Below are 22,735 nucleotides of genomic sequence, written 5' to 3' on the forward strand. Positions count from 1 at the left end.
ATTCGCTCCGGCGGTTTGTTTACCTTTATCAACTTCTAGTTGATTTTAGACACTAACAACTTTCGTCATTAGTTTGCTCTTTGTTTAATTCGTAATCAAAGGCGCTAACTCGTCAAAAGAATTAAAATCGCCAGAAATGGGGGGAGTTGAGACTTTTTCTCATGTCCTGTTTCTTGATTAGCTCTATTGTTCCAAAATTGTCGGTAAATTTCTTTTACCGCTGAGGGTGGCGAGATCACTTTATGCTTTAATTTGTGTTGAAGGAAAGATCACTTAGAATTTAGTAAGGGCCTGTTTATATGGAGGAGAGTTGTCCCTGGTAGGAGGGTTACCCTCCATACCGAGCTACCCCGGGCGAGAGAGCTTTTCATACGTTTCTTTATAAATACCTGCGAACTGTTTATATGAGTAATTGCAAAGTTGGCTCGGGGGGCAGGGTGACCCTGGGTGGAGGGTCACTCGCTTTGAAGGGAGGGTGACCCTGGGGAGCGAGCCAACTTTTTCCCATATAAACAGTTTGGTTATTTTTGCCTCGCCTACCAGGGACAAGTTGACACATACGGAGCATGCGCAAACGTTAAAATCAGCAAAAACGAAAGTGCAGATAAATTGTAATCGAAGTCGGCGGTAAATTAGTTCAAAAAATGGTCTTGGTCCACGATTCAGCGTTCCTGATTTTAGAAAAAGCAGCCATAATAGATGTTTCAAAACAACTCTCGCCAGTCTTTTGAACCGAGAGGGCCAAGTTTTGGCTCGGTCAACAGGGACAACTTTGTCATCTAAACGCTTAGTAAAAGATGGCTCGGAGGAGAGGGTAACCCTCCTACCAGGGACAACTCTCCTCCATATAAACAGGCCCTAAGAGAGTATCGCTACATCATTTTCATTTAACCCCTGATCAATTGATTCACATTGTTAAAATTCGCGACTCGCATCCGCGCTAACAATTCATTGACTTATTTTGCGTGTATCACGCCAAACTCGCGAGGTGATAAAACTCGGCTATTGTGTTCGTTGTTTTCACAGTTTTTGTTGGGTGAGGCGAAATTTGAAAGAATTTATACGCGAAATTCCCTGCGGAAATTAAGTCTTGTTGAGGGAAAGATCACTTTGAGTTGAGTACGAGAGTGGATTTCGTTACGGGACGGGAATGAGAGGCGGCTTGCTATTCGCAGGCTAATCCGCGCTAACAATTCATTGACTTTATTTTGCGTTTTTACGCAAAACTCGCGAGGTGATAGAGACGCCAACGCGGCTATTGTGTTTGTTGTTTTCATAGTTTTTGTCGGGTGAGACGGAAAATCTAAAAGAATGCATCACGCGAAATTCCCTGCGGAAATTACGTTTTGTTGAGTTTCGTCACCCCGGCCGGACTTGATACAGTAGAATCCCATATTTTCGAAACTCCAAGGCGGAAACGAAAATTGGTTCGATAGTGTTCGACTGATGAAGGAAAAACGCTTTTGTTTCCAGTTTTCGGGAGATTCGAAAAAATCGAGGGTTTGAGAAATCGGGATTCTACTGCATGTCAAAGCATTTCCGGAGGCTGTCTGAAAAAATTTTCACGGACTTTTGAATAAATAACCACTTCCCTGCTTACTTAGCGAGAGTACTCAGCTCCCGTACGTTTGGGACTCGCGCTTAGCCGGCAAACGCAGGCGGTTTTTTGGCTAAATGAACAATCGAAAAATTAAAAACAATTGTGCTGATAAAGGTTAAAGCAAATAAACAAGAATAAAGTCGAAGAATCAAGACAATTGCCCTGATAAATTGTTGTTTATTAATCATAATGCGAATAAACAAGTTCACCAATCAGATCACGCGTTCTATCCCGCGGTCCCCAAGGTAAGGCCTGGGAACTGGTGACGTCATCGAGATGGCGCCAAAACTTTGCGCACATGGAGCGCGAGGTGTCAGTTGACAAACTTGAGAGACGTGAAGAGTTCTCGTACTTCAGTCAAATTACTTCGGTCGTAATCCGGCAAGAAACATGAACAGAGATCTCATGTACCGATATTACCAAGGAGACAGTAAGTATTACAGATAAAGCAGACGTCTACCCGTCTTTTGAGCGATTTTTGAGTTGCTCTTTTAGAGACGAATTTCGTAGTAAGATTGAGGTGAAGATAAGAACCATTCCCCGCACGCAGATCTTCAGTTTGTCAGCTCACGTGTTGTTGTTTTCTGTTTGCAGCTGCTGTCAGTCCAAACCGATATTTTGGCCTCACGGTAACTGACAACAACAACAACTCAAGCAACGATTCTGGAGAGGTAGGTGCCATGTTTTACACACTTGGTCGCCGCGCTTTCAAATCACTTTGACATCACTGCGCGATAAACAAAGGTTAAATACCGCCTTGTAACCTTCCTTCCTTGGACAGTATCAGTTAGCTTCAGTTCGACGGATTATCTTGTGAGAAAAAATAACACCTTCCTGTAGTAAATTCTTAAAATCGAGCAAGGCAAGTGTAAGCTTTCCCAAGCGGTTCAGCTCGTTGCAGATCAAAATTTTCACACCTTGTGTTATTTAAGTTGAGCTTTACATATTCGTTTAATTCCGACCGATCTCAGAAATGCAAGCTTTATAACACACTTAACTATACCATTAAGGGAATATTAGTTGGCCAGTGTTCTCCCTAGGATTTTGGGAAGGCCAGGGGGTATTCCGACTGTGATTTTCAAATGTCAAAACCTGATTTTTGGAACTTGTTCCCCCACGTTACTGTTGCTTTTTTGTCTCTCTTCCAGAGAAAGAAATGAACTTATTTACTTTGCGTCAGGCTTTTATAAGAAGCTTTTTGTTTCTGTTCCGAGCAACCAGAGTCGACTGAGTTCACCATTCTTTCCATGAATACTGGAATTTCGTTTAGTTTCCCACATACAACACCTTAAAGTGCCGTTGTGTTCCTGTAACAATTTGATAAAGATAGCTGCTGTCCGACAAAATGAATGCCTCATAGTTTTGAACATATTTTGAATTTAATCCTCAGTTTTAAGCCAGGCGGCAACAATGTTCCTGTAAATCAAGCTAGGCGGCCGGCCCGGCCTTAAATACCTAGGGAGAACACTGTTGGCGTTCTTTCAGACTACTTATATTAAACAACCATTTCGCTCTATTTGTGGATTTGTCTGTTTTCAATAATTTTCATCATAAAACATTCCCTGAACTCTAGAACGTGACACGTATTTGCAAACCTGCTCTGAAATCGCAAGTCGATAGGTTTCCTGTCTTAAGGTGCCCAAAAACGTTTTTTGTTGGATATGTATTACATTCCAGGAAAATTGCTAGAAAGCCAACTTTGGCTCAATGTCAGACCAGCAACCATCAATCTATGACCTCTGGTGTTGGAAAAATTTGAAGGAGTGCTTCTTCATATGAACATACAGCATATGAGATTGCATACCGTAAAATTCCGGTTATAACCCCCCTCTGCGCCCCCCTCCCTCGGATATAAGCCCCCCTCTGCCGTATGACAGTTCTGAACAGTGCTAAATATTGCTTTATTATGCGTTTTTAACTTAAAAACGTATTTCAATTAACCCTAGCGTGGTCCGTTTCGGAACATTTTCTTTATTCCGTTTTAATATAAACCCTCCATTATAAGCCCCTCACTTAGAAGCCCACCCAAAACCCTTATGAAGTTGTATGAGCCCCGGGCTTATAACCAGATTTTTACGGTATCTTTTTCATGCTCTCTTTTTATCCAAAATTTGTTTCAAATTTCCTTCTTCCTTAACATTATTGGTGTAGCTGCAATTGACTGCCAAAAGGGGGTATGTTTAAACCATTATAAGCCACCTTTAACATCCTGATAGTCCTACCAAGCTTTTCCATGTGAATGTAAGGCAAGACAAGTCATGCTTGGCTCTTTTTAAAGTCTTAGGAAACATTTGTAGGCATTGACTATCATTTTACCTATGCTTATCAGTTGAGAATGCAACAAGGGAAGTTTCGCAACCAAGTTTTAACCTTAAAACCTCGCTGTTGTCAGGGGCGATGAGCTAGTTTCCATTGGAAACATCTCAAGCTATTGACGTCAGCGGTCTTGTTTGCGCAAAAGTTGAATTACTGAAAAGTGCAAAAGACTGCTGATGTCAAAAGCACAAGATGTTTCCAATGGAAACTAGCTCTGTTGCCCCTGACAACAGCAGAGACGTTTGAACGGTAAAACTTGGACGCAAAACTTTCTTCGTTCTACACTCAACTGATAAGCGTAGTACCTATGCTATGGCAAATATACTGTAAGCTGGTATTGATGTGTCTTTAACTTATGGTTTGTAAATTTTTTTCTAGATGGCAGTCTGTAATTGTAACAGATCGCCAGAGACGATCAAGTGTAATTTCTGCGGACGATCCTTTATTGGAAGGAAACAAGTTCTGTGCCAAATACACAAAAACACAATTCACTTAATGGACTTTTCTTTCTGTGTGTTCTGCAAGCACAAACTTTGAAGGAGGACTGAAGAAAACTTGTGATGGAAAACAGATGACAGGAAACCTTTGGTTTGGATACATATTTCCAAGTAATGTGTAAACACAAATTAACGAGGTCACTGGAGAAAAGAATCATATGGGCACTTAATATTACAGTCCTGTGGAAGAGTTTATCACAATAGTTGTAACTAAAATAATAGTTGTAGGTTCAGTGGCATTCAAATTCCGTCCAACATTGCAAAAAAGAAATAGTAGAGTGGCTAGTATTTTGTATGTTCAGTTTCATTAGCTGCAGTTGTAGTATATTTTAACTGTGTGTCGGAAGGTTAAGCGCAGCAATTGATTTACTTGCATATGTATGAAAACCAGGTACGCTTATTGTGATAGTAGATTGTCAGTAAGAAAAGTGTCAAAATTATTATTATGCATTGTGTGGTTCCAGAAATTATCCATACCTCCCCCACGGAAGGGATTTTTTCTAAGCCCCCCCCCCCCACCCCTCTAGAAAGTTAAGCTTCATACATAATTTCCTCAAAGTTTTTGGCCTTTGGGGACCCCCACAACCCACCTCAAGGAATTTTCAATCCCTTCTGTGAAGGGAGTATGGACATTTTCTGGAACCATGCATTGTTGATTGAATGGCCAATCGCAGTTAGACTGGTCATTGTTATTAAATTCTCCCTACTGGTCTCAAAATGTGTGCTTTTGCTATTTCTGAGAACTTGGTGATACCAGTAATCTTTATTCTCATCAGCTGTTTGCTTGGCATTGAACTAGTGCTGATGGGGGGATATGTATAGATTCCTCTTGGAAATAAAAAGCATAAAAAAGGAAGAGTAAATAAAAACCAGTAAAGATCCTTTGGAAGCTGAATGAGTTACCTGCAGTAACTAGGTCACAAGTCTTGTTTTTTTCTTACCAAAGTTTCTTATTAATTCAGATAGTTAAGTTGTGCTGTTGTGTCCACAAAAGTTAATTACATTTATCTTTTATAGACAGCATAAGACTGATTGTTTATTGTTCAGAAAGGTACTGTTGTATTACATTACACAGCAATGTCTTTGCCTCTGCAGAATTTAATAATCTGGCCATTTTTGTGTAGTCACTTGTCATGTTTGGCCAGTTAAGACTATTAATGTTGTTGGAAAAAGAGTGTACTTGATAAAATACAGTTAAATGTAATATTATTTTGTAGATAATTATAGTAATATATATATATATAAGAAGAGAATTCAGAAAGCAGTGCTGTAGTTGTTTTGTTATTTCAATGACTTACTTTCCCAGTTTATTGGAAGAAAGTTAATTCTGCCTCCTTTTTGTATGTGTTTTAAAAGAAAGTAAAGTCAAATAGTCATACAAAGTGGCAGTGTGTAAGAAACATGTTGCAAATAAAGAGTTTTATATATGTGGTGAAATGTATTAATTTCACCGAACTAGGTACTACTGTAGGAAACGAAGGCCTTGAACTGTAAGGGCCAATCGGGTATGGTGAAATGTATTGTATTCAACACTGTTTGCTAAGGCTGGGATGCAAATTTTGATTAATAGTATGGGAATTTGTAAACAAATAAATTTCCACCAGTGAATGCACTATTCAGACACAAGCTAAAACACTCACACCATATCAATTACACTGATACAAAGACGTCAAGTTTTGCTAGTTTAAAGCCACATCAGACATTTAGGATGACTGTTATGACTTGACTGTGCATTGTTTTGGTATTGGGAATTATCATTTCATGTATTTTCACTTCTTTTTCACTGGCCAAGAACCCACCATGTGATCTGCAACTAACTGCCAACATATACTGCACTGCTCATGCTGTTGGTGCCTGACTAATTTTGCTGCAAATAGTATTTTGCTATGCATAGTTGCGTCCACCTCGAGAAAAAGTGGCAGTTCCTTTTGCAGAGTCATCGAGCAACAATTTAAAAATTAAGTAGACCAAAAACAAGCTCATTGAACGAATGATAAAACAATTATTGAACTTGGTTGTCACAAAACATTGTAATTTGTTAGTGTTTTGCAGATCAATTATTTGCCTCAGCAAATAATAGGCCATTTCCGAGTTATCCTTTCCCTCTGTTTCAAAATGAGTCCACGTGCGAAACCATTCAAATGAAAATGAGTTTGATTTGCATGAAAATGGACCTGTAGGTGAAACTCGTTTTCCTATGAATGGTTTCGCACATAGACTCGTTTTTAAACAGAGTTACAAGGTAATTTGGAAATGCAGGGTGTCAAGTTCCTATTTTTTCCTATTTTTTTCTATTTTTTGGCCTGCCTCCTATTTTCTCCTATTTTTTCATGAAATTCCTATTTTTTCCTATTTTTTAGGGTTTTCTCAGGTACACAGAAACATTGTGAAATATTTGAAATGAAATTGTCAATAAAATTGATAAATTCTACAAAAAACTGAAACTTCATGTCAAAAAAGACCGCTTTGAAACCTTTATGAGTGATTTTCTTCTGAAACTCGTGCCCAGACGTTCTCAGTGCTTTTGATAGCATGCAAGATAGTGAGGCTACTCTGATGCGAGAGGAAGAAGTAGTAAAAGCAGACTTGAAAGTAAATTGAAAGCGGCTGATGAACTAATGATGCCCTTTCAGCAACAGCTGTCAACAAACAAACTGTTAATGTAGCCACAATGATGCTTGACACTGCTAAGACCAAGCGAGACCAAGCAATGCAAAGCTTGGAGAAAATAGGACAAAAGAGAAAACTGTTGACTGACAAACAGCACAGACTGTTAGAAAAGGCCATGTCCTCAACAGCAAATGCTGCCAAAAACGAGAGCAAAGCTAAGGTTACCCAATCTGCTAAAAGAGCCAAAACAGTATAGTGTTGGACTTTTTGATTGTTGATTTTTCAAAGTCGTGGTTGGCTTTTATTGTAAGAAAGACATACATTTGGTGAAAGTGAACATTACATTGTTTCGGTTTGTAAAAAAATTAGCTTTTCATTCTCACAGTTTTAAAGGTCTAATGACTTAAAGTAAAGGCATCTTGTGAAGTATCTAATGAAATTTGGAATCTGGTAATTGTTGTAGGATGAGTTGTGCTTGGTAACATTTGTTTATACGGCAATATATACATTGTGGATGTATGCCATTGTGCCTGTTAAATATTAAAGCGTTGGGTTGTGAAACAAAGTTGCTGTTGGGAGTGTTAAGAGGATAGAACTCAAAGAAATCCTCCTATTTTTTCCTATTTTGGGGTGAGAATTCCTATTTATTTCCTATTTTTTGGAAATTGTCATTCCTATTTTCCTATTTTCTAAGTGCCATTTGTCACTTGACACCCTGGAAATGGCCTATTGATCTCCTCGCTACTGACAAATCACAATACTTTGACTGACCTTACCAATAATATTTATTAGTAAACACATGAATTTGCACTGATGAGTTATGCTGATCATGAGAGAAATAATTATTATGTAGAGAAGCACAGTGCTGTAGACTAAACCTTGCACTTGTTGAGTGTAATCATTTTATAAAAATTCCAGGGCTAAAAAATATTTTGTAATCTGACAATCGCAAAGAGCAAGTTTGCTATTTCCTCTCAAACTCGTGCATCGTATCTTAACAATGCACCTGATTAACAATTGTTTCTCAAAGAATGAGTAAGTGGCTATAACTTTTGCACCTCAATGGAGAGGAACACTTTTTAAACTGTTAAAAAATAGTTGCTTTTTGCTATTAAAACATCTTGTTAAAGCAAGTAAATCACACAGTTTAAAACCCCTTTGGACCAAGATCCCACTCATTCATACACCAAAACCACAAACAATGTTTCATCTGCATTATTTAGAACTTTAATTAAACAATTTCCTTGCAAAATCTGCTAAACTACTACTTACAAGAACTGAAAGTTGTATAAATGCATGCTTTTTCAGTGAACAAACTTTTTTACAGATTGAGTAAAAATAGATGGATTCCCAACTATGTAGAATACAATAGAACTGCACTAATCAGGGATGATTTTCTCTCTAGGTATAGTCTCGTCAGCATGGGTTTGTAATGTTTTTTGTGCAGATCTGACAGGGGTAGATATTACAGTTTGTGGATAGCAACAGAGCACTTTTTCAAATACTTAATAATTAAAACTGAATATAAACTTTGGTCTGGCTTTACTGGTAGTTGAGCTTTATAATAATGGTTCCTAGAACATTGTGACTTATTCTGAAAGACATTTTGTTTCACTGTGCTGTCGTATTGTTAGCCTGTGATTTTGTTCGCTTTTGTTGTGTCTCATTTCAAAATCTACTCTATATTTTGTAAAATGGAAGATAAAAAGTGAAGAGATGAAATGTACCGTGTACAGAATTTGTAAGGTGGGGGAATCCAATCTAAGTGGTTGAAACTAAAATGATTGCACACTTCAGCATGCATGCAGTGAAATATATAACTATATCCCTCTTTTATAACAATCATGTTTAATCTAAAAACTATAAAAGGTTTTAATAGGCTTCTTTCGATATATTGAAATTCAGCTTGGTAGCAAGGCCTAGAGGACAGAAACAAAAGAAATGAATAAACATGCTTGTAAAATTCCTTTTGTTTGTATCCTCTAGGACTTGCTACCAAGTAGAATTTTAATATATCGAAAGTAGCCTATTGACTCTTATTATTCTCCCTTAAATTTGCAAGCATCCTTGTTCCTGTGAAATTCTACTGCAAGAAAGGTTTGCTTTTAAAATTATATTAAACTATCTGTATAGTATTCTTAAGTATAAATGCAATGACTCTTATTTAGGGCTTTCATCTTTTAGCTAGCATGGGCTTTTGTATGGTACAGCCGTAGTTGATGAGCTAGTTTCAAACACTAATAAATTGTCAAAGTAAATGCATTTAGTTGATGACAAGTAAAGACAGGGTCTCAGACTTAAGAAAAAGTGAATGCAGTACAGACTTCATTTCACACTTAATGAAAAATATAAAATGTTATGTTAACATGATTTTAAGTAAAAATATTTTATAACAGATAGTAAAATTGCATTTACTGTAGTCAGCTGATGACAGTACCACAATTATGGAATCGTAGTACTAAAGTCCTTCACATTGAATAAAAATTATACTGCCTACAGGAACATGAATGCTGGCGAAATATCTTGTAACTAAGGAACAGTTAAAAATCTTGTTAAGATTCCTCGTGGGAAGGGATATTTGGATGCCTGGTTAAAATCTAGATTTACAATGTCTATGTGTAAAGCTGCTGTGCAGAGCAATATACATGCAGGTATCAGGAAGAATTGGAATTACTGTTGGAAGTCGGGCCACTGTAAGCTTGTCCACCGTTTACATATGACGTCCCCAGCCCGTAAAGATGTCCACAGTATTTTGCATCATCTATATTATCTTCGAAAAACATCTGCAGCAAAGACAACACAACAATCATAAATAAATATATTTGTTAATTAACTTACTTAGTTAAATTATGTCACAACCAAAACTATCATTATCTACTAGTCTTATGGACTGGCTTAATATAGGAAACTGATGCTGGGCTCATCACTGTCAGCAGATAACTCTTAATTCCCATAACATGAATCCACTAGTAGTATTGAAACTCCCCTGTGCAGGGATACTAGTCCATTAGCATTCTCGTCCAAGAGCCACTTCTCACTCTTAGCTGGCAAAGCCTGTGCATGAGAAACAAGTGGTTCTGGGGACATGTGATTTGACTGGCTAGAATTTACCAAAGGGAGTTTCAAATCTAGCCAATCAAATGAACCATGTTAAATTCTAGTTGAACAAAGGGATTTTAAAACGGTCCATTTGATTGGCTGTTCCCTTTGTTAAAATCCAGCCAAAAAAATCATGTGTCCCCAGAGCTTCTTGTTTTTCATGGACAGGCCTTGCCAGCTAAGACGGACAAGCTCTGGGACAACAATGGTCCATTAATGGCTATTCCTCAGAATTTTGTCCAGTTTCCAGGACCTGCCTTTTGGCTCAAATAATGTCTACAGGTGAGCCAACTTGAATTGAATTGTTAAGGTTAAAACTGGCCAGTTCCACATGTGAACAGAAATAACAACATACCTCTCTCATTCTAAAAAATGCATTTCCAGTTAATAGACTATCACTTCCTGCTTGATGTTGGGGTCCTATTCTTTCAAGCTGAAAACAGAATGAAAACAACAGTTATATATCATTGCATTACCAGACTGAAGATCTCATACCTACTGAACAGTTTGGTGGAAAAAAGGGAAGCCTCAAGCCAAGTGGCCCATACTGCCAGAGCTTATCCCAGTTTTGATAGCATTAAGCAGCTAGGAATATTTCAACTCTCCCTTGGATGGAATGCAAGTCCATTGCAGGGTCCCCCCCCCCCCCATATATAAAGCATTATTTTGAGGTACGCATTTATACACTTGGGTGGAGAGAGGCACTATGAGAATACAGTGCCTTGCCCAAGAACACAACACAGCAACCCTGGCCGGGGCTTGAACCTGGACGAACGGTCCAGGGTCTGGTGCACTAACCATTAGGCCACCGTGCCTCCCTCGGTTGAAAGTACCATACAATTATTCATTTTCATATTGATCATTAATACTTAATTGAAAATATATTTTAAAAAATGTCAATAATACCTCTAACAATTCAGCCACTTCTTGTAGGCCACCCTTTAGACTCTTGCAGCTTTTCATCAAGTATTTTACATCATAAATATTTGGAAAATATAGCTTCAGTAGGTCAAAGAATTCTGCTTCCTCACTTGGTAAATTCTGCGCTGTTAGGACTTTCAGAAGGTAAGCGAAATCATAACCACTATAAAAATAAGCATCAGTGCATGGCAATTAGCATACAAGAAAAGAAAATTTTAAAAAAATAACGTAGGGATCCTATTGGGTGACAAAACATATGGGTCTAAGAAAAAGTTCTGCCACATTTTTCTAACCAGTTTACAGTTCCGTGGTGCCCAAATAGGTTTTAAATTATGTTTTAAAGCCTTCAATCCTATTTATATTTCCATGTGCAAACAAAGGAAATTATTTTGGCTAATGAGCAGATGTAAATTTACAGTAGATATAAACTTATATAGTTTTACATTAAAGTGTGTATAACCCAAAAGAAAAAAATCTATATCACTAAAAGAATTGATCAACACAATGAGCTATACATCAACATGTAAACATCGACAAGCCACTTGCAAAATTTGTGTCTGTGTCTGACTAAGGTTTGTGAAATCTAATATGGCATGACCAACTTTTTCCTTACCTATGAAATGATAACCATTTGACATCTTCATTTAACACGAGCCCTGATGTTATAAGAAGCTCTGCAAAATCACCAACATCAATTCCTTCTTCCTCATGTCTTTTGAACTGAATGCCTGCTCGGTTGAGTAAATCTATAGAGTCTTGAGCGTACATGTCTTCTCTGTAATAAACAAAGTTACCAGCTTTGTGAATAAAAATTATTACAGTAGATGTTTTGCAGCAAATTATATCAACTCTTAACTGAAGTGTTTATTTTGTCCTTTCCTGTCCCCCATAGCCGTCTTTACTTCTCTTAGCCAGCAGGTCCTTGGCATGAGAAATGAAGTGCTCTAGAGACAAAGGATTTCCCTTCCAGCCTAGATTCTGGATTTCCAGTCTTCATGTATGCAGTTGTGATGTTTCTATCTACAGTGTGGGAGAGTTTAAGCATTTTTGACTTGCGTTCAATATTTCTTCGTTTTAAACAGCCAATCCAAAAATATCAAATTAATTCAAAAATCCTCTGTTCCCAGGGTCCTTTGTTTCTCGTTCCAAGGCTCTGCCGGCTAAGGGAAACAAAAAGAGCTAAGAGGAGGAGAGTGTATTTTGTCACGCTACTTGTATGCACTAAGTCAACAAAACTTACGTCAAATTAAACTTGAAATTGAACTGGCAGGTAGCCCCCACTGGTGCTTGCTGTCCCTTCTCATTGTAAAATGATAAACCAAGTTGTATGATCTTGAGTAAGTCCACATTACACCTAAGAAGTTGATATTGATAATCTGACGTGCTGCGGAACTCTCCTATGGGTCGCGCTACAACACCTGGGAATTCTGTGTCCTGAGATTCAAACAGAAGAAAGCTATAAGCATCTATGATCATCAGCAATACGCAAGTCTAGCAAATTTATGATGTTCAAATAAACTGCAATTGATTATAGGTTAAGTCTGTGTTTAAGCCTAGTAACCCATAAGGCCTGGCCAGACCTTATCCTGGTTTCAGAAGCATGAAGCAACTAGGAGTATTTCTACTCCCCCTCGATGGGATGCTAGTCCATCGCAGGGTTACCAATAAATTTGCCATTACCCATTTACACACCTAGGTGGAGGGAGGCACTGTGAGAGTTTAGTGTCTTGCCCAAGAAAACAATGCGGTGACTCTAGCCAGGGATCGAACCCAGACTGCTGCTTTGACAGAACATCCATCCCAGACAAGTTATCCAACTGGCCATGGATCCAGTTGTTCAAAGGGTGAGTAAAGCTGTCCACCGGATAAATTGCTATCCAGTGGATAAGTTTTAACAAAACATGCTATGCTATCCAGTGCATAGTGATTTATCCAGTGGATAGCGCTATCCACCCTTTGAACAACTGGGGCCAGATAAGTGTTGACAAAACATACTATGCTATCCACCGGATAGTGATTTATCCAGTGGATAGCGCTATCCACTCATTGAACAACTGGGCGCAAATTGGTGGATAGCATTATCCAATCTTTGAACAACAAAGGCCAGTATTGTGAAAACAGCCGTAATTCACCCAATGTTATTTAACTATTTGATTTCACTCAAAGTGTGTAACAAAAAAATCTTATAAAACTCCTTACCATAGCAACATATGGGTAGTTTTCTACTATATCTCGAATTTTGGCAAACTCTTCTTCCATGTTATTTTTCCAGACATCTCTGATGTTGAAGTTCGTCACATTGGATGGCATTTTGCTGCAGTCGCAATGAACCAACCAAAAACTTTCACCCTCGGTTAACTCAAACCACCTCTATACATACGTAAATCCACTTTCGATCCTTGCAGGATAATTCCTGCACTCTGAAAACCACGATCTAAAGAAGTAAAAACCACAAAAAAATTCCAAATAAGCACAAATCGTATCATCGTGTGATTCGACAGCAAACTCACATGCTCAATAGAGACGCTGCGATTGCGATTATTTAAGATTAAAATAAAAGAAAACCGCTTACCTTTCCACCTTCAAACACTGTCCTCACGAGTGGAATCCCAAGCTTGCTAAAGGGCGAAACTAAATCCAAAAACCATGGAATTGAACACGAAGAAATTTCACTTTCTTTCAGTTCGTAAAACAAAATGGCGGAATGCGCATAATTCGATTAGTCGGTAGCGCATAATTTTGGGGGGAAAACCGCAAACAATATGAAACTAAAAGAGATCTGGGAACAAGGAACTCCATGAGGGCGCGAATTTTTTTTTAACCAATCAAAACCCGCCCAAGAACTGACAGAGATTCACAAAAGAAAGTAATACAAGAGTCAAGATTGACTGAGGGTTTGAGGACCTCTAAAACCGTTTCAGTCGATCACGTGACTTGTTGAACGTGAAACGTGATTGAGGCTATTTATTTGCCGTGAAACGTGATTTGGGCTTTTATTTTTTCGTGATTCGTGATTCCCAATTTTAAGATCTGAACGAAGAGTTGAATTAGACGTTAATCGTGTATCATCTTCTCTTTCGTGACTTTACTTCTGATTTTTTAGGTAGTTTTAGTGAACATACATCTTTGTTTTAGCTCTGTGGTTGGGATTGGGACTTTTAATATAGTCAGCTATTATTTTGTCGCGTGCGTGATCTTGACAAGCACAATAACTGATCTTAACCCTTCCGAGCGTAACAGTCTAAACAGGGATCGCCATGATTTTTGCGTGAACCTGAAAACATTTTTAGAATTATTCGTGACGCTTGAAAAGCCAAATATTTTTAATTTTTACGTGATTCCATTTTGCAGAGACGTCTACAACCACGTAGGCTGCCACCTAGACTTGCTTAGGGCTTTCCACAAGTTGCTCGGCAACTTTTTGGCAACTTTTCATGATTCGAGCAACTTTTTCTCCTTCGAGCAACTTTTTTTCCTCTCGAGCAACTTGTTGCATTTTGAGCAATTTCCAGACCGAAAATCTCCGAAGGTTATCCGAGTGTTGTTCAAAGGCAACACGAACGTTTCCGAAGATTTACGAAGTTTGCCGAACTCTATCGGGGAACATCTGAAGACGTTTCAACTTTGGCTCATTCTGCATTAAAGCATTACAAAACTCATCATTAAACATGACGTCATTGATATCTTCACGATTTTCTTCAGTTAAAGAAATCCTTGTTATTAAACAAATTTTCCCCTTTATATGTTATTTAGATACTTTTTTTGCTGTAAAATTACATAAAACTGCTTAGAAATCTTACCCTCACAGGGAAATTAGCATATATTTAAAGAAATTCTCTTCATTAGAAGCAGCGTTTTGGATTTTTTGGAGCAACTTTCGAGCAACTTTTATTATCAGAAGCAACTTTTTTGGATTTTTGGAGCAACTTTTGAGCAACTTTTTGAGAAATTACGGGCAACGTTTTGGGAAATCTCGAGCAACTTGTGGAAAGCCCTAGACTTGCTCCAAGTCGCTCGTTTGATTCGCAGGAGACCACTGGATACAGAAACGGAGGGCGCGCGCGGGCTTGAAAAACAAAATGGCGGATGATCGTCGCTCGTTCCGAGCCATTCTTTGACGAACGAACAAATGAATTTCGCGCGGTCACTCGCGCGCGATTTCAAAGCTAGCTTACTCAAGTAACTCTATCGACACGAAACGAGCGACTTGGAGCAAGTCTAGCTACCACCGAGTGGCATGACCCCAAAAACAAAGAAAGGGCAATTTTGAAGATAGAAAAATGGACTATACAGGCGCCAGACAAATTAAATCACTGACTACAATATCAATCTTAGCAACTTACAAAATGAACACGTCCTCGAGCAAAAAACAAAACTACGATAAAGGAAGTAGATTGCGGAAATTAGAATTTTTGGCATGATTAGTATGCAAGGGTGCAAGAACAAGTGACCTTGTTGGCATTTTCTGCCAACTATTGCAGAAAAAATGAGTATGAGACAATATTTCTCTTTATTATTATTGTTTAGGCACCTAATGTACATTATATGTCAAAAAGAAAAACTACAGCCAATATCTTACACAGATACATGCAGCCGTCTTTAAAGGCAGGTATTTAGCTAAGAATATGTGGTTGAAAGATTTACAGTGTTACACATGTAACAGTTTATTTTAAAATGGAAACGGTATTTCCATTTATTAAATTACGCTTCAAATACAGCTTGCACTGGAACTATTTGAGCATTTGATTTCGATCCTATAATGCGCCTCTTCAATGATGTTAGGATTCTTAAATATTCCGAACGAAAGCACCGATTCATGACTCCGTATATGACGGGGTTGATGGAAGTGCTAGCAAATCCAAAACAAGTGTAACTCACGTACACTTGTCTCTTGAGCTTCCAGTCCGCGTTGATAAAGTCGATCATATCGATTACCATAACAGGCGTCCAGCAAGTTAGAAAACCAATGACAACGACCAGTAGAGTGTAGGTAATGTTCACTTCTTCTACTGAAAGTCTTAAGGTGCTAGAGTTGTGCGTCAAGTGTTCTATCGAAGGGCAAATCCGTGGTCGAAATGTTTCAAAATTATGCTTGCGCACTGCAATGAATACTCTTGTGTAGCAAGTTACGATGATAATAAGAGGAATAGCCACATAAACCAGAACCAAATAAGCTCCATAACCGTGATAAAGGCTTTCAGCGTTGTGCGCACAAAAGACCTTTCCAGTGTGAAAGAAAAACTCGTGCCTGGCAAGTACGTAAGGAAGAGGCGCAAAGAAAGCCATTATCCACAGAATCGCGATTGTTATTTTTGTTGTCTTCATGTTGAAGAGTTTCTGATATAGCGCGCGCGAACGAACCACTCGGAAATATCTGTTTATAGCGGTGACGGCTAAAGTTTGTAGCGACACTGCGCACATGAGAAGAATCCAGAATCCTTGAAGCTGGCAGATAAAGTTGTTAAACGGCCATTTTCCAACGATTAGAGAAGCCACTGAAAATGGAATTCCCAGCAAAGACATTAGAAAGTCCGAAACAGCCAAAGTTATAATGTACATGTTGGGAACAGTTCTGCGAAGGTTCGGGTTTTTGATGACCGCGATTCCAAGCAGAAGGTTTCCGGCAAAAGAAGCGAAGTTAATTAACATCATGAAAAGAGATTCAGCAACTCGTGTGGGAATAGAACGGTTTTTCAATTCCCGCGCGAAGGTTTCAATTGATGGTGAAGTTTGATTGAACACAGCGAAACCTTGGCTATCCATACTGGTCAGTTACAATTTTGTGAGTAGATAGATTCTCAGCAACTGCAAGCGGCAAATGACATGTCAGATCTGATTTTGATGCATTGATGAAGCCGGTCTTGTAAGTATCACTTAAAATGCAGACGGCATTTCCATTTCTAGCTTTTAGGGCACAGGATGTTTTTAAAGTTTCTGTTCTCCCGATTCGCGATCACGAAATACTCTCAGCTAACGTCACAAAATGTTACACAAATGAAATGAAACCATAGAGATAACGTTTTCCGACAAGTGAAACGTGAAGTGTGCGCCTGGGGCCGTGACAAACGGAGATCATTTATTTTCTCAACATTCAATTTTTAAATCCGTTAAATCTTTAAAAAAATAATTTGCTTAAACGTCAAGAATTATATTTGTTTTACGACAACGTTGTTTCCCTAACTTAAAAGCTTTTTTGAAGCTTTCAACTCAATACCTTCATGTTAACACTTTTAATTAATTTTCACTGTAGACAGCAATAAAAAAATAATCAGTTCTGCTATCGTCTTCAAAGCGTTTTAAAAACTTTAAGAAAAACTATGCATAACATGTATCAAACCAAAATGTATAATAAACAACAATTTTTTCGAAAATATTGTTATTTTTTTAAGAAAGGTTTCATGTTTTTGTTTGTACAACATTTCACCATCATCGTTTTGTTACACTGTGTAAATTAAGTACTTTTCGTCACGTACAAATAAATTGGTTTTTTTAATAACATTCAACTCATATTCACCTTCCGCGCTCACTTTTTGTCTGCAACGACTGCCGTGATTTTCTCTTGAAGTCGCTTCTGATAAAGCAGTCATTAAAGCAGTCGTTAGAATAAAAAAGTCAAAATCTTTAACAAAAATGGGGGGAAAGGTGCTTGGGTTTGAAAATAATGCCAGTGTTCTAATTTTATTTTTTAAGTTAATAAGTACAAAAGCCGCGATTCTGAGCTAATCTGTTGCTTTGTGAAAAAAAAAATTGAACGTCAGCAAGTTCCTTTGTGCATGTGAGCGATTTTTTAACTCCTATATCTTTTTACATCGAGACGATGTGGTGTATTGCACGTCTGAAACGTTTTTTTTTTTTTAATTTAATATATATGCAAATATGTTATTTAATACAAAGTAATTGCTTTAGAAAGTTTAAACGTCGATGTGTGTTTTTTATATATTAATTAGTTCTATATTTCACATGCGAAAAACGCCAGACGAAAGCACTTGAATTGACCAGTTAAAAACGCGAAAAACTGACAGCAGCCAATCAAGTACACTCAAGCCAAGAACGTTCATTCAAATGGCTTCTTTTCTTTAGTCACGTAGTCGACGAGACGAGTAGGTCGTATCACGGCGATAGTGGAAAAACGAGTAGCTATGGGGACTAGAATAGCCGGGGGTGCGGCCCTATCTTGAACTCTTACCCCCTTTCAGACCAAAATATGGGCTTTTCTCTGTTTAGACCTGAAACAAACTTATTTAGACGTATCTTAGCCACCCAGGAATAGCTTCCATGTGGGAACAGGGCTTTAAATTTCCCGATGCTCTAAAACCACGCCTAATTCTAGAGAAGAAAACTAAAAAAAAACATAACCTGTTTCATCGTCAGACCACAATGGAAATAATGAATTTGTCCCTGTATTTACTAATAAAAAGTAATAAAAAGTATCTCTTTGTTCATTATAGCAAATCATAAAAAATGGCAATAACGGACTTTGTGCTTCTATGCCGTGGCTGAATCATCCAAAGGCGTCTCGCCTTTGTGCTCGATGCGTATTTGGTGCCCCTCGCCCCCGCCCTCTTTTCCTGTGGAACCAGGGCGCTATCGGCGCCTTCGTTGAGACGAGGCAGTTTCCGCAGTTTGTCGTCGCGCATTAACCGCTTATGTCCCCGCTTGTTAGGAATGCTGACTCGCACTCAGTCGCCATTTATCTGGTTAGAGGTTAGAAAACTCTGGACGGTCTAGCCGAGGGGGTCTAGCTGCAGCGAGATTACGCGTCATTGACCTCGCTCCAGCGCCCCTCGGCTAGATCGTCTACAGCTTTTCAACCAGGTAAATAGCGAGTGGGAATGCGTCAGAGGCTCGCGAGGGTACTACCTATCACAACAACATATAACAACAACAAGCTTTATTTGCATGACTAAATTTGTTACAACATTGCAAAAGGGTACAACTTATTACAACCTATAGTGGGCTATACGGGAAGACCCCTCCGAAAGGGGTACCTTTTTTAGGCTGTTGGTATGTAAAAAGGTAGGGTTTCACGATTTGGAGTATTCAAAAGGGTAAAGAAAACTGTCATTTAGGTGTCAAGAAGAAGTATTTTAAGGGGTTATTCAAATGAAAAACGTGAGTAAATAGATGATGCAGTGTCCCTTCTGTAGGTATGTGAAAGGGGTACCATTTTCTATCAAAGGAAAACGAAAGGGTTACCTTTACTTTCAAAAATAGTACCTTATTCTTACTAATTTTCGCGATTTTCGCGTTTTCAAAATAATCGCGAAATTTAATACGCGCGAAAAAAGCATTGCGCGAAATTTAAACACGCGAAACTTAATACCATATTTTATATCAAAACAATAAAGTTAGGATCTGCAACTATCCTTAAGAAATGTCGTTCCGTCTTGTTTTTACTAACACCCTTTCTTTGATAACTGTTTTCCTCAGCTTGTAAATCGCCAAGACCTCTTTAAGCACAGTCAGTTTGCAAACTCCTTGTAGTAACATTGAGCTAGACCTTTGTGTATTTCCGGAAGTTCCTAACTCTTTTTCTGATCCAAAAAACACTGACAAAATCGCGAAATTTAATACACTTTTGCTCTTATTTTTCTTGCAATCGCGAAAATTAATTCTCGCGAAATTCGGCTCCCGAAATTTCGCGAAATTAAGTACACGCGAAAATTAGTAAGAATAAGGTATATGAAAGGGTAAGGGCCGGTTTAGACCTAGGAGAAGGGGGAGCCTGTCCGTATAAAAATTTTAAGTACCCCCTGGGGGGTGGGGTCACAGGAAGGCTGAAAATACCTTTATATCTCGCTCGCGTTGGACGTCAACTCGTCCTTCTCCAAATTTTCTCGTTTTCTTCCAACTCCTTTTACAAGTGATTTATTGGCACAATAAACTTCCCAGAATTGCATTGCATTGCATTGTTTAAGGAGGCTCGATGTAGTTTTTTAAGCCGAAGGGTGGTTGTTTTGAAAATTAAAATTATCTAGGAAACCAATGTTCGATTTTTGCCAAAATACACCATAATGATCAAATATGACCAAATTTTAATTTTTTACCCGTCACTTTGTCATAAAGGTTACCATAGCAACCACTGACGTTTTCTTTTGTTCTCAAACAAGCTTGATTTTCTCGAAATCTAGATTGACTTTTGGTATTTATTTTTTGATATGTTCAAGTATAGTAGATTGACTACCTGTACACAAAATTTTAGGAGAATCTGTAAGAGCGTTTTAGAATAAATCAAGAAGGAAGTTTTTGGTATTTTCTTATAATTTCCTACAATCGGCAGTCGATATATTTTAACAAATTAAAGCAAAAAGTCTTTCGCTTTTAGTTAGTGGTCTTTGATGGTGTAAGTATTTATATTTCAGTAAGAGTAACTGTGCTCAAATAATAAGAAGCAATTTTAAAGCGCCTATTTTATATTAAAACGGTGTTTTTTTGAAAATTTCATTCTTAATTTACTTGAAAACGCTCTTACAGATTTTTCTAAAATTTCGTCAACAGTTAGTCAATCTACTAAACTTAAACATATCAAAAAATAAACACCAAGAGTCAATCTAGATTTCGAGAAAATCAAACTTGTTTGAGAACAAAAGAAAACGTCAATCGTTGCCATGGTAACCTTTGTGACTAAGTGAAGGGGAAAAAATTAAAAATTGGTCATATTTGATCATTATGGTGTATTTTGGCAAAAATCGAACATTGGCTTGCTAGATAATTTTTATTTTCAAAACAACCACCCCTCGGCTAAAAAAACTACATCGAGCTTCCTTAAATATGTAGTTTGTTTTATTTTGAGACTCTTTAATGTTTTCTTAAAGTTTTCAAACACAAAACGTTTGTAGAACATGTCTTTGCATAACCTATGCCATCGTCATGCAGTTACAGATCGGTTTATCAGTAGTTTTTCATTTTATGCTAGGTTACAGATGTTTTACTATCGGCGAGAGACTCAAATAAAATTTATAGAAGAGGAATTCAGTATAAAACTAATTTCTCCTTTACACCAAAGCCAAAGCATGGTTTAAAATGGTTTTCTTTATAGTATTTGTACATAGTATCATTTTTTTTTCTTCATAGTAACTCCTAACTGATTTTTGTCGACTTTGTCGACAATGAAAGAACAAATTAGAGCTTAGAGCTTAGAACTTGAACCCAGTGTAAAATTCAATCTTTTAGTTTTCTATTGTTGATTTTCATTTGAAACCCGTTTAACTATAAAACATGTTTTGCTAATGTGAATGGGGTATAAAATGGCTGTATGTTAATTTAAGTCAGATATAGCCCATATTTTCAAGGTACTAGTTAGCAAAATCTATCTTAGATTAATTAATAAACGATAGACATACGAATTAGACTGACAACAGGCATCGATAATAAAATTGTCACGGTGGAGACAAGATGTCACATCAAAACTTACGAAAATGTTCAAGACTATAGTTTTCATAATAAATTGTTACCAAAAAAAATCCATAAATCGTGTACTTGTGCCGCCAGCTCATAAACATTACTCCTTCAGGCGTGAGACCTCCCATGTTCGATTGAGAAATTGCATAGCAGCGTGGGCATAAATTTCAAGAACGATCGATCTTTTTAGAATGCAAAAAATTTCAAAACGTAAAAAGACTTTTCAAGAGAACTTATTCACTAAATGCTCACTAAATGCGATTCACCCTGACTCTCGTTTATACTGAGTATAAAAGAGACATTTATACATTCTTTTTATTACGGTATTTTAGTTTTAATAATTTCAGTGGTAGTATACATCATGGCAAAATCCCCTAGCAATATTTCAAAATAAGCCACTCTCTTCAAGTTTTTTTTTCTTTTAAGCTGGCTAAGTAACACGGGCAACATTTTCTCGCAACCTGTCACCCAAAAATGTTGCAATGCAAGTTGATAAGTTGATAAGTTGATAAGTTGTATGTAAACAAAAACAAAGGCGTGGCTGATTAGGGTCCTTGTGTAACATGTTGTCGTAGCTTGCAATACAACAATGTTGCAAGAAAATGTTACCCGTGTTACTTGGTCGGTTAAAACGAAAAGAGCTTAAAAAGAGTAGCTAATTTTGAAATATTTATTCTAGGGGATGTTGCCATCGTAAGAAAGAGAGAAACCTTATCAAAAAGGAAAAGGCGGATCTTTTGTTTTATCTACTAAGCTACATTATTATCACCGACCGCTATCTGTACTGGAACAACTTGAACATCAGTTTGCAATTTCTGTGATCTTGAAAAACATTTCTTAAAAGATACAAAAATGTTAAAATATTCAGCACGGAAGGAACGATTCATGATGCCGTATATGACGGGGTTGATGGAAGTGCTGGCAAATCCAAAACAAGTGTAACTCACGTACACTTGTCTCTTGAGCTTCCAGTCTCCGTTGATAAAGTCGATCATATCGATTACCATAACAGGAGTCCAGCAAGTTAGAAAACCAATAACAACGGCTAGGAGAACGTAGGTAACGTTTACTTCATCTACTGATAGTCTGCCTTCGGTCGGGTGATCGCGTTGTTTCCTTCGAAGTTGAAACTTTAGGTTATGTTTGCGCACTGCAATGAATACTCTTGTGTAACAAGTTACGACGATAATAAGAGGAATAGCCACATAAACGAGAACCAAATAAGCTCCATAACCTTGATATAGGCTTTCAGCGTCGTGCGCGCAGAAAACTTTTCCGGTGTGAAAGAAAA

At 37.8% G+C, this 22,735-nt stretch overlaps 3 protein-coding genes and 1 pseudogene across 3 annotated transcripts; 1 reads left to right on the forward strand and 3 right to left on the reverse strand.

The window, feature by feature from the left end:
- The first annotated feature begins 1,900 nt into the window (after window positions 1-1,900).
- Window positions 1,901-5,840, forward strand: LOC144654888 (uncharacterized protein CG13380-like). Its single transcript, XM_078515131.1, has 3 exons — window positions 1,901-2,030; window positions 2,195-2,271; window positions 4,295-5,840. The coding sequence occupies exons 1-3, from the start codon at window positions 1,991-1,993 to the stop codon at window positions 4,451-4,453; spliced, it is 276 nt and encodes a 91-aa protein (XP_078371257.1). The 5' UTR covers window positions 1,901-1,990; the 3' UTR covers window positions 4,454-5,840.
- Window positions 5,841-7,646: 1,806 nt separating this feature from the next.
- On the reverse strand, window positions 7,647-13,745 carry LOC144654875 (CCR4-NOT transcription complex subunit 7-like). The gene is made up of 7 exons (XM_078515110.1): window positions 13,616-13,745; window positions 13,243-13,477; window positions 12,284-12,477; window positions 11,657-11,818; window positions 11,029-11,206; window positions 10,478-10,555; window positions 7,647-9,806 (listed from the first exon to the last, which is right to left on the reverse strand). The coding sequence occupies exons 2-7, from the start codon at window positions 13,351-13,353 to the stop codon at window positions 9,678-9,680; spliced, it is 852 nt and encodes a 283-aa protein (XP_078371236.1). The 5' UTR covers window positions 13,354-13,477; window positions 13,616-13,745; the 3' UTR covers window positions 7,647-9,677.
- Window positions 13,746-15,589: 1,844 nt separating this feature from the next.
- Window positions 15,590-16,965, reverse strand: LOC144654871 (melatonin receptor type 1C-like). The gene has a single exon (XM_078515106.1). It carries the CDS (start codon window positions 16,804-16,806, stop codon window positions 15,745-15,747), a length of 1,062 nt encoding a protein of 353 aa, XP_078371232.1. The 5' UTR covers window positions 16,807-16,965; the 3' UTR covers window positions 15,590-15,744.
- Window positions 16,966-21,274: 4,309 nt separating this feature from the next.
- The window catches only part of LOC144654872 (melatonin receptor type 1A-like), a 2,419-nt pseudogene continuing 958 nt past the window's right edge, over window positions 21,275-22,735 (reverse strand).

This window comes from Oculina patagonica, chromosome 5 (genome assembly GCF_052425735.1).
Source record: "Oculina patagonica isolate OP01 chromosome 5, crgOcupat, whole genome shotgun sequence".
Taxonomy (NCBI): domain Eukaryota; kingdom Metazoa; phylum Cnidaria; class Anthozoa; order Scleractinia; family Oculinidae; genus Oculina; species Oculina patagonica.

Coding starts and splice junctions, on each gene's coding strand:
- LOC144654888 (XM_078515131.1), top strand. CDS start 1,991: ATGAACAGAGATCTCATGTACCGATATTACCAAGGAGACA. Junction 2,031..2,194: donor CCGATATTACCAAGGAGACA/GTAAGTATTACA, acceptor TTCTGTTTGCAG/CTGCTGTCAGTCCAAACCGA. Junction 2,272..4,294: donor CAAGCAACGATTCTGGAGAG/GTAGGTGCCATG, acceptor ATTTTTTTCTAG/ATGGCAGTCTGTAATTGTAA.
- LOC144654871 (XM_078515106.1), bottom strand. CDS start 16,806: ATGGATAGCCAAGGTTTCGCTGTGTTCAATCAAACTTCACCATCAATT.
- LOC144654875 (XM_078515110.1), bottom strand. CDS start 13,353: ATGCCATCCAATGTGACGAACTTCAACATCAGAGATGTCTGGAAAAAT. Junction 12,478..13,242: donor ACTACCCATATGTTGCTATG/GTAAGGAGTTTT, acceptor TTTGAATCTCAG/GACACAGAATTCCCAGGTGT. Junction 11,819..12,283: donor AATTTCAAGTTTAATTTGAC/GTAAGTTTTGTT, acceptor TGTTTATTACAG/AGAAGACATGTACGCTCAAG.